The sequence below is a fragment of the Onychostoma macrolepis genome, chromosome 11 (assembly GCF_012432095.1).
Source record: "Onychostoma macrolepis isolate SWU-2019 chromosome 11, ASM1243209v1, whole genome shotgun sequence".
Taxonomy (NCBI): Eukaryota; Metazoa; Chordata; class Actinopteri; order Cypriniformes; family Cyprinidae; genus Onychostoma; species Onychostoma macrolepis.
The window spans coordinates 18,065,162-18,076,197 of NC_081165.1; the positions used below are offsets into that span (position 1 = coordinate 18,065,162).

Below are 11,036 nucleotides of genomic sequence, written 5' to 3' on the forward strand. Positions count from 1 at the left end.
TCACATTGTTACTATCGCATACTATTTTAGCCTAATAAGCCTGATCTACCAAATACGTATGCATATGTATAAGTCTAAAGGATCAAACTTTTTTTAGATTTAGATTTTCTGACTATTATTTAACATTACATGTCAGGTTTTATAGGTTTGAGAACATTAATGGTCCATAAAAATGACCAGTTCTTGATTCCTGAGACAGTGACCTTTCGCCTACTTTAAATTTCAGTCATCAATTTGCATAGATCATATTGCACTACAGACCATTATCTATGGTTGTTTCAACATGTTCCCACACTTTGATCACTGTGAATGATCCTCATGTATTTCATTCTCCTTGCACTGAAACAGTGCCTTCAGCGAAACGCTTCATGGTTTACACTAGACTGAAATGTGAGTCAGTGACGGGAAATTGTCTAGTGTTATGCAACAGATTGAATATGAGCTGTGCTGTTCGTCTAAAGAAAAAAAAGCTGAAAAAGAATGAAAAGGGCAAGAACATCAGTAAATACTCTCTTTACTGTCTAACTGGGCTATTGAGTCATTTTCATGCCTTTCAAAGCATATTACTCTGCGGCTGCCCTTCTATCCATTGACTCCAGTGAATGTTTGGAAACTTGTAGAAATATACTGTATATATACAGTACATGTTTAAGGGTAAATCACAAATGTGAGTCATACATGAATACTAAAAAACTGTCTGGTCATTAGCAGTTCTGTGTTTTACCAGAAAAGGAGCTGGAGGTAATCCAGCTCTCCAGAGAAAGAGTCGCTCCAGATGTTTTAGGCTCCTCCTCTCGCTCTGCTCTTTCTCTAAACATTCCAGCCAACTCGGTTCCTCTGCATGAGGGCTTTTCCACTCCGCCTGTCATACTCACATAAGCACACACTCAGTGTTTCTAATCAGTCTCCTCCGGTCTTTAAGATGAGAGCTCTGCAGCTCCTCGTCCTCGTTCTCTCAGGCCTGGTGGGGGCACAGCAGCAGGCCCTTATGGACTACTTGGAGAGAAGACTCCTTGCTATTGAGGTAAGAACAGCAATGCTCTCCCATCCAGACCCTGGCCTCCAGATACAGGCTGGCATGACGTATTAAGAAGAGTGTAGCTATAGAAGAAAACAACAGACTGAGTTTTGGATGAACTGTGGATTTAAGTATGTGGTGCAGTTACTTGTTAGATCTATAAAACATAGATTGTTACATAAGTTCTGTTAGGTTCTCTATAGGAGTAAAACCACACAGAAATGTTGACAGTAGAGTACAATTATAGACTAAAATGTAATGTAATTATCAAACGTGTGTGTGTGTGTGTGTGTGTGTGTGTTTGATAATATACACTGCTGTTCTAAGGTTTGGGGTGAGTAAGATTTTTTAAAAATTATTTTAAGAAAAGAGTTTTGTTCAGCAAGGATGGATTAAATTGATCAAAAGTGACAATAAAAACATTTAGAATGGAAAGGATTTCTATTTCAAATGCATGCTGTTCTTTTGAGCTTTCTATTCATCATGTAATATGTATTAATAGCATTCATCTATGTACATGTAATAGGCAGCTACTGTTACACAGCTACATATGTAACCAAAAGATTGTTACATATGTGTTGCAGACTTAAACATTGTAATTATAAATGCAAGTACACAGACATAAGCTACTTAAAATTAAAGTGTATCAAGATTGTACTTAAGTGTACTTCATATGTATCTATACTGTACACCTTATCCAGCTGCACCTGTTTGATTTAACCCACCAGTACACAGCTAAAATACATGTAATACATTTCTAATTACATTACAATTACATAATATTACACAGGCATAAGCTACTTAAAATAAAGTGTATCAAGATTATACTTAAGTGTACAAGCAGTTGTGTAACAGACTCGGTCTGTTACATATGTGAAACAGTAGCTGCCTATTACATCTACATAATTACAAATTGTAAGTACAGGCTGTTCCATAACTTCGTTACATGGTAAGTACATTTTGTTTCATGTAACGGCTACTAATAAGTACTTAATTAGGTAATTACTCTGTATAATGACACCTTAAAATAAAGTGTTACAGAGACTTCTTTTGAAAAATATTCGTTTGAATGCTAGCAATTTACTTGTATATATTCATTTATCATATTCTTTGAGTATGAGTAACAGAACAACATCATTTCTGTAAAAGTAAATGGTACAGACGTTGATGTCACATAAATTTAAGGGCAGCTAGAGGGCCCTTTTAATCCAAGTGCTGAGTAAAAAGGCTCCCGGTGGTACTATAGTGATATTTATAGCAAAATTTGTCATTATATATGCAAGTTTTTTTTTTTGCATATGCCATGATAGCACAAACTTGCTCAAAATGATAACTGTACCCAATGCATGTTTGACAAACACACTGACATAAGAAGCAGATGAACATGCACACAATCTTGCTTCGTTTCTGCATTCGCTCCATTGCCAGGATTCTTTCTCCTTGAGTTGGTCACCCGATCTCCCTCTGTGTCTTGGATTCGGCCACATGAAGGAAATTTTCTCCCCCTGTTTTCTCTCTGTGCTGACTCTGCACGTACGGTTCTTCTCAGACAAGTCATTTTGTGTGATTATGCTAAAACACACTTTGCTGCTTCTTTCCTTCCACTGAGTCACAAATTCAAAAAAGAACATTTGCTGCCAAAGGTTGATCCATCTGCAGCGCAAATGATGCTGTTCCAATGCCAAAGTGCTCATGAATTCCTGCAGCTGTCAAGGGAGGGTTTATATTTGAATAATTTACACTCATGAGGCTGTCTTAGTATTTAACGTGCTCGAGTTTAAAATGTATGGTTGCTTAGAACATGCATGTGCTTAAAAGCCATCTGAAATCTGTATGCATGATCTAAAATAGTAAAATCAATCAGGTCAAATTTATTTATATAACACTTTTCACAATACACAAAGCAGCTTTGCAGAAAACAATGATGTTTATACGGTAATATCTTAAAATCACATTTATCAGATTAAAGAATATATTTTACATTTTGCAACAATACAAGCAATCAGCCAGTTACGATTTGCTAGTATACGCAAAGTATATTGTATGCGGATAATAAGTTGGACATACTTATATATTCAACTTTATTTAAAGTAATTATAGTTTGTGACATTATTAAAAAAAATCAAGCAGCTGAGATTTTGATATATAGTATATATTGGTTTTTGTGAGTATCCCATATGCATGCAGATAAAATTGGATATGCACACACACACGTTTGTTTTTGTGAAAAGTGTGGACATCTCATAGGCGTAATGGATTTTATACTGTACAAACTGTATGTGCTATTGCCCTACACCAACCCTACCCCTTACAGGAAACTTTGTGCTATTTCAGATTTTCAATACACTCCATTCTGTGTGATTTATAAGCATTTTGAAAAGTGGGGACATGGGGTAATGTCCTGAAAAGTCACCTTCTCCTTGTAATACCCGTCATACCCTTGTCATTATACAAATTTATGTCCTCATTTGTCACAAAAAACGCACGCGCGCGCACGCGCACACACACACACACAATATATCCATTTACATACAGAGCTGCATGATAATACATTTACATTTTGTGACAATGTCAACAATTGTGCAGCCAAGAAAAATATTAAATAGTGCTTCACATTAGAATACTGTACAGTATGTATGAAGCTGTATAGTATAGTATATATATTCTATTTCTATTTTCTATTCTTGTTTTCTCTTTATTTATTAAAAAAAACTATCACTAGCGTTCCCTATTCTTTTTCTATTCAATCGACTTTTCTTTGTTTATTAAAAAACTTGACCCTCCAACACTTTCACTCTCTAACTACTTGTTTTCTTTTTATTTTAAAAATGACACTCTATAACTAACGTTGTCTATTCTTTTTCTATTTAATATACTTTTTTCTTTTTGTCATAGCACTTACATATTATTGCTCTTTTGTTGTTTTTGTTTGCATCTATTGTCCTCATTTATAAGTCACTTTGGAAAAAAGCATCTGCTAAATGACTAAATGTAAATGTAATGTAACTGTATAGTATTCTTAACCATGTATCAACGCCCATTTCACCCTAGCATTATGGTGATACCTTTAACCAGAAGAACCACTCACATTTATTTCAAAGCTAATTGCTAGCCTTCACTTCATCTTATATGAAAAAAGCCCATTTCACAGACATGTTTAGAGCTGACTAATTCAAATCTCTTTTACTGAGGCTCTCGAGACTTGTTTTTGTTTATTTCTCCATTGGCAGGATCGCATCTCCTTGTGGCATGAGCAGACCAGCCGCTACGCCTCAGAGCTGCGCGAGTTCAAGCAGCAGATGGTGGCACAGCTAGAGGGCCTGGACAAGAGCAAGGAGGCGCTGCGGAGCGAGTTGGACACAGTGGGTACACGCGTAGACCGTGTGGAGAGAGAGATGGACTACCTAGAAACACAGAATGGAGCGCAGCCTTGCGTGGACGTGGATGACAAGCTGGTGGAGCAGCAGGTGACGGTTGTCAAGGAGAGGAATAAAGCCAAGTACGCCAAGCTCACAGGTAAAGAGCTTTAGGTAACATTCCACAGGCTTAGATACTAGTAATGTTTGTCTCACAGCATGATGGCACTCGCCATAGCTGGCTCATTCAACAAATTCAGTACTCTGATGTACTAGAGGCACAAATTCCATGTTTTTCTTGTGCTATTGAACTATTTGATGTGTTATAATTATAATTTTTTTTCTAATATAAAGTAGCATACCATTAAAACAAAATGGTGATTTTGGCCTGTCTTACTTTCTCAACTTATAAAATCATTAAAATGTTGAATTGTTTGTAGTAAAATTGTTTTAAAGACATCAAAACTTGGTTACGGTAAATATAAGTTTATAAATAACTACCAAACAACAAACTTCCAAAATTTTATGACCGCAAACCTGTTACCTACAACCCTGTATCCTTTCTGACTTATCAAATATGAACAAAAATAAATATAAATATATTTAATTAATTTTATTTTTTTTAAATTAAAATTAATTTAATTTATATACTATTATGGTATTTATTAATATTTTGAATGAACTTTTATTTTTTACATTTATATTTAACTTTCATTTATTTTTTATTTCAGTTTTAGTTTTAGTCATTTTATTTTCAACTTACACATTATTTTAGTTAGTCGTCAAGGTAACTTTTAAAAAAACGTTTTTTAAGTTTAGGTTTTTCATTTAATCTTTATATTTTCTTTTGATTCAGTTTTATTTCAATTCTCGAAAATGACTGTTACAGGTTTAGTTTTAGTTAATAATAACAACACTGTCACAGGGTTGAAAAAGCATTCTAGAAAATGAGTAGGAAGAATAAGTGTTGAAAGTGGCGGCTACACCTCATAGATTCAGTTTTAAGAAGCTCATAATGAAGCAAAGTTTCTGTGGGTAAGTGGCACAAGAATGACAGGCAACCAAGTTCAATCACATGAAGCTCTGAGCTATTATAACTTGACAGAGTTTAATACATAATGCATTAAATAGTGGGTCTAATCTTCCTAAAGTCCTCATTTAGAAAAGCACTTAGAAATAAAATGTATTATTATTCCATCATTGAGAGAGACAGTAATTATACTGCTGGAGGATAAATCATGATGTTTTCCGTACATCGTCTCCACACTTCATCAGCTCTATATTGCCTTTTCATAGCAAAACGCCTCCAATCTGATTAACCCAGACTGTCATTAGTCTACTGTGCATTCCCATTAGGGTTTAGTCTTAAATCAGACTTTATTGGAAAGCATAGAAAGTAATACCATAAGGAAGGGATGCACTTTGGAACTTAACTGAAGAGGGCAAATATTGATATTATAATTCCCGGGGCTATTGTGTTTTCCAGTCGGGCTACCAAAATGTATCACTGCCTGCCCGACGGGCTCCTTAAATACAGATCTCCCGCGGGTCCTTAAAAACTCTGAAAGTGAGTTGTATCAAAATTAAGGCCATCAAAAGTTTTAAATATGTTAAATGGTATAAGAAATGTCTTGATTATAATTTCAAGAGGTCTTACAGTTGGGGACAGAAAGACAAGAGTCGCGCGATATGGCAGGATTAAACTTCAAAAGGCAACGATGTCATTGAATAAATAATGAGTGCAGCACGTTTCAAGTCAAAACGCGGCGCAGATGTCTTTATGTGAATGTATCTGAAGGTAACCGACTGTCCTCAGAAACGTGTCATTGGCATTTTAATTTCATTTTACCTATAATTCCTGATAAAGCAGCATTTATGAGCGCAGAGCTGCTTTGTGTACAGCGTTTCCGGGGAAACCGCATTATTTCAGCGCTCCTAAAGCGCCACCTCGTGGCAGAGAGTGAATCTGCATTTCCAATAAGCCTTTCTTGCTGTTTATGGTCAGATCAATGCAAATATCAACTCATGTTTTTACGCAGAAAACACAGAGTTGTAAATGAGAAAGAAGTTGATGTGCCTTCTAAAAATCTAAACAATTAAGACAGTAATATTTATACGTTTTAAATTAACATAATAATTTATATGCTTGATTGATCCCTTTTCATAAAAACGGTCTATAGCCTGAAACGCTGTTTTATAAGATTTTTGTTTTTGTGAAAACCTGTATCTGAACTGTAAATCATGTAATTTTATGGCTCAAAACCGTATGTTACCATAGACATTGTCCAACCCCGCTCATTCTGTGTTTATTTTACTTGTGCAGCTCTTAAAATGGGTCATAAATTGCCTTAAATATATTTTTTAAAATTCTGCAGATACCCTGTAAATAGAGAAATAAAATTCCTTCCTTCATATTTGTTGATATTTGTGTATTGAAAAAATTTTTGATTGACATTTAAACTCCTATCTGATTTTCTATATTTAAAATAAATAAATAAATAAATAAATAAAATAAAATAAAATAGTAGATTTTTAATTTGGGCTAGTTAAATTAATTTTCGGGCTACCAAAATTTGAAGAGTACCTGCCCGAAGGGCTACCAAGGATTTTTAAATTTTGTGAGCCCTGAAGAGATAGATCGCACAGAATATTTGATGATTAACATAATGACGGAAAGTAAGGAATAACTTGTGTGGCGACAAGGTGTTCATACAATGCACTCTTAAAAATTTGGGTTCCAAAGGGTTTTCACAGCCATAGAAGAGCCAGTTTTGGTTCCCCAAACCTTTCAGTGAACAGGAACCATTTTTCCTTAGTGTGAAGAACATTTTAGTAATCTAAAGAACCTTTTTCCATTGTAAACCTTATTTGGAATGAAAAGGTTTCATGGATGGCAAAGGTTCTTTGTGGAACCATTGATGCCAATAACGAACCTTTATTCAAGAGTGTATTTAAAGGCACATTTCAGGCAAAAATGAAAATAATTTTAGTTTTTCTTTATGTTTAGACTGTAGTGACATGATCTACAGCATCAAAGCCATGAAGATCCTCAAACGAGTGGGTGGCACTAAGGAATGTGGACCAAGGACATGGGAAGCGCCACCGGGAAGGTGTACATCTTAAACGGGACAGAGGATAATACCATGTATGAATTTGGTACAGTCCGTGAATTCACTTCCTCCCAAGGCACTTCTGCAGCCACCAGTGTCCAGCTCCCTTCAGCCTGGCGCGGTATGGGTCATGCCATCTACAACAACCACCTGTACTATCTGAAGCAGGGTGAGGAGATGAAACTAATAAAGTTTGATCTTCAGAAGAACATAGTTGTAGACAGTGCCGTGTTTCCAGCTAAAAACCAGCTCCCCGTGTACGGCCTGAATCCTGAGACCTTCATCGATTTAGCAGTGGACGAAGAGGGTCTGTGGGCCATCTACGCCACTCAGGAGAACGAAAGGCACATCTCTTTGGCCAAGATAGACCCCAAAACTCTAGACATCGAGCAGATGTGGGACACCCCTTGTGTGAGGGAGAATGCAGAGGCGGCGTTCGTCATCTGCGGTACCATCTATGTGGTCTACAACTCCAAACTACCCAGCCGCTCTCGAATTCAGTGCGTGTTCGATGTCAGTGACATGGTCACGAACGACGACGCTCCACATCTGTACTTTCCCAAACGATACGGCACTCATGCCAGCCTCAAATACAGCCCTGTGGAGCAGCTGCTCTACGCTTGGGACGATGGCTATCAAATCCTCTACAAACTCCAAATGAAAAAGAAGCTGGATGTGTAGAAGGTGTACTGAAGACTGAAGAAAGCAGAGCTGGAGAGGAAATGCCCATGTTATTGGCTTCTTTATCTTATGCAACACGGCTGGGTCACACATCAATACATTGAGCTTTGTAGTTACACCGAGAGCACAATATATGATTGATTGGACACACTTGTTTGGTTCAGTTGTTTACTAGAAATCAATGTACAGGGCTCAAGAAGACCCATTTTAAATTTGTTTGCCTGGAGCAGAACTAATAAAATGATTTTATATATTATGTTAAAATGAAATGTGCTGTTAATAAATAATTGTACAAACACTTCAATAATTCTGCTGTTAACAAATCTTTGAAACAATACTGTTATATATAGGCCTATCTGCAACATGATGTCTGCTGACATATCTAAGATAGTCTATAATTTCATAATCTACCCTAAAGTGGTTTATTTTCAGTTAAAATTATTTTAACACTTCGCTTTGCTTCGTAGAGAGAGTCTGGAAGGACAAGCGTTTACTTTCTCGTGGACGGGCGCTTGTCTGAAGTTTAAAATCATTGGTGTACCTGTAAGCCAATCACATAGCGGTTGGTTATGACGTATGTTATTCGACGGCTCGGCCGCCTCGAACTTCTGCTGTAAACACAGGTATGCGGCGAAAACAAAACCATCGAGCGAAATACCGGAGAGAAGATGGCTGCGAACGACTTTTGCAGATTATGTGAAGTAAATCTATGCATCCACAATTATCGCCTTGCCGAACTTTGGCCTCCCCAGTTTCTCACTGACGATTGGTAACAGTTGATAAATTAAACTTTTCCCAAAACCTGTCGGGAGTAGGGCCACAAAATCACCTCCATTCAAAATGTGAACCAAACACTTTTCTTGTTCGGGCTTCGGTTGGCAAATGCCGGGAATATTCTCCACAACAGAGCGAATAGCATCCCGTGTCTCCATGTCCGCTGTAGTTTTAGATTTCCCTAAACTACAATCTTAAATTCGGCGCTTAGCGTCTACGTCACAGCTCTCAGCCCGCCCTCTGTTCGTTGATTGGCCCGGCTGCTGCGGAGCCGGAGATAAACCGGCCCTGCGTCCCAATATTCATACTTTCCATCCTAAATAGTATGTGAGATTACAATAAGTGTGTCCCAAAGCATAATATGTTGAAAAGAGTATGCCAAAAGTCCCCGGATGGTCTACTATTTAAGGTCGATTTTTGAAGTGTGGATCCGTGCACACTCTAATGGCTAAAATTGCCCACAATCCATTGCGCTTTGGCGAAGGATTCGGTCCAGAACTACAAACACGAATAAAATGCGTTAGAAAAACTACAAACGTGGCGGATGCGCGCGATCGACCGTTAGGTAGAGAGGATTACAAAAAGGGGTTTGAGTTAATAATAATCATCATTTAACCTGGTAAAAAATATTTATTTATTGTTATCCATGTTATATTTAATCTGCAACAGCAATGTGAACCTTTATAAACATCTATTTGGTCGTTAACTTTTAAATGCATCATTATGCAGAAAATCTGAGCAGAGTTCTCCGCATGAAAGACCCGCGAAGATCAGCGAGCTACTTCTTTTTTTCTCCAATAGGAAGTTAAATGAAATGAAATGTGGAGGATGTGACAAGATGATTGACAGGCCAGTTTACAGTGACAGGGTGCGTGTAACAGATGCGACAGAGCTGTCCGTTAAAGACGCAGTTGTGTGACGTGATAGTATGTCCCAAAGCTTGCCTACTCTTCTACTACACACTCAAAAGTGTGTACTTTTTCTTCACCAAAAGAGTACATACTTTAAGGGCGTAGTATAAGTATGCACATTGGGACGCAGCACGGGAGATGGTCTGCTATGTCAAATTGAGTACAGAAGCGAAATGAAATTTGAGCCGAAGTACGAAGCCTGACGTAGTATGGCCTTGCTTCCGCTAAAAGAAAAAAAAATGGTCCACTTCGACTGTAGAAAATTCTATCAACAAAACGGACTCTGCAGCAATATTACATTAATATTAATACTGAAGTCCTCTAAGGTAATTTTCACTACATTGAGAACTGAGACACAAGATGGCGGCTGTTGTGCTTGTATAAAACCCAGTGTGATATGATATGAAAACATATGAAAGATCCATAATATATGAAACATTGCGTTGATGACATTGAAATATCTGACAGCTGGATGGTGCGATTGTCAAAGCCACTAGATGGCAAGCCTGCAACCTTTAGCAAAAAAAAAAGAATAATAGCTAATGCTATCGCGTCCGATTTTTTAATGGATGTCAATGGAGGAGAGGCTTCACATCGCTGAATAAACAGCTTTTTAGAGGAAACAGCTTATCATTTAATGAATTGACAACCTATCTGCTAATCTTCAACATGTTTTACACTAAACAATACTTTTGGATTGAACTATTTTTAGAGTTTACCATGAAAAAAATGCTGTTTTATAAGAGAAGTCACAGACTTTTTGCGACAGGTGGGATTCAGTTTACAGGACTTCTCATCCATTCCTATGGTATCCATAAACGGTGATTGAGTGTCGTACAACTCTGACTGAAATTAAATGACGTCAAGGCTCTAATGTGATTGGTTATTAAGGCACACGTGATCCAAGTTATCCATTACGCTTTCTTCAACAGTAACTATTCTAAAAACTATTCTGATGACAAAATTCGCGTCACACGCACTGTACTGTCCCATGAGTACGCATAAAAAGTATACTTTAGGCTTAAGTAATAAAGACATGTTTCTCGAGAATATTTGTTTTCCTTTTCCATTCCACCGTTCTGTCTTGCGTTTTCAAATGCTTTACAAAGCTACGAGAATAATTTTTGTGCACAAAAAATGACTTTATTCAACAATTCTCCTGCGTCACCATTGTAGAGAGTATAAC

The 11,036-nt window shown here is 37.1% G+C and overlaps 1 protein-coding gene across 1 annotated transcript; it reads left to right on the plus strand.

Moving 5' to 3' along the window:
- Window positions 1-804: 804 nt before the first annotated feature.
- Window positions 805-8,608, plus strand: olfml3b (olfactomedin-like 3b). The gene is given in 4 exon segments (XM_058790947.1): window positions 805-1,024; window positions 4,249-4,534; window positions 7,382-7,441; window positions 7,444-8,608. Coding segments are annotated over 4 exon segments (1,251 nt in total). The 5' UTR covers window positions 805-841; the 3' UTR covers window positions 8,166-8,608.
- Window positions 8,609-11,036: the final 2,428 nt, after the last annotated feature.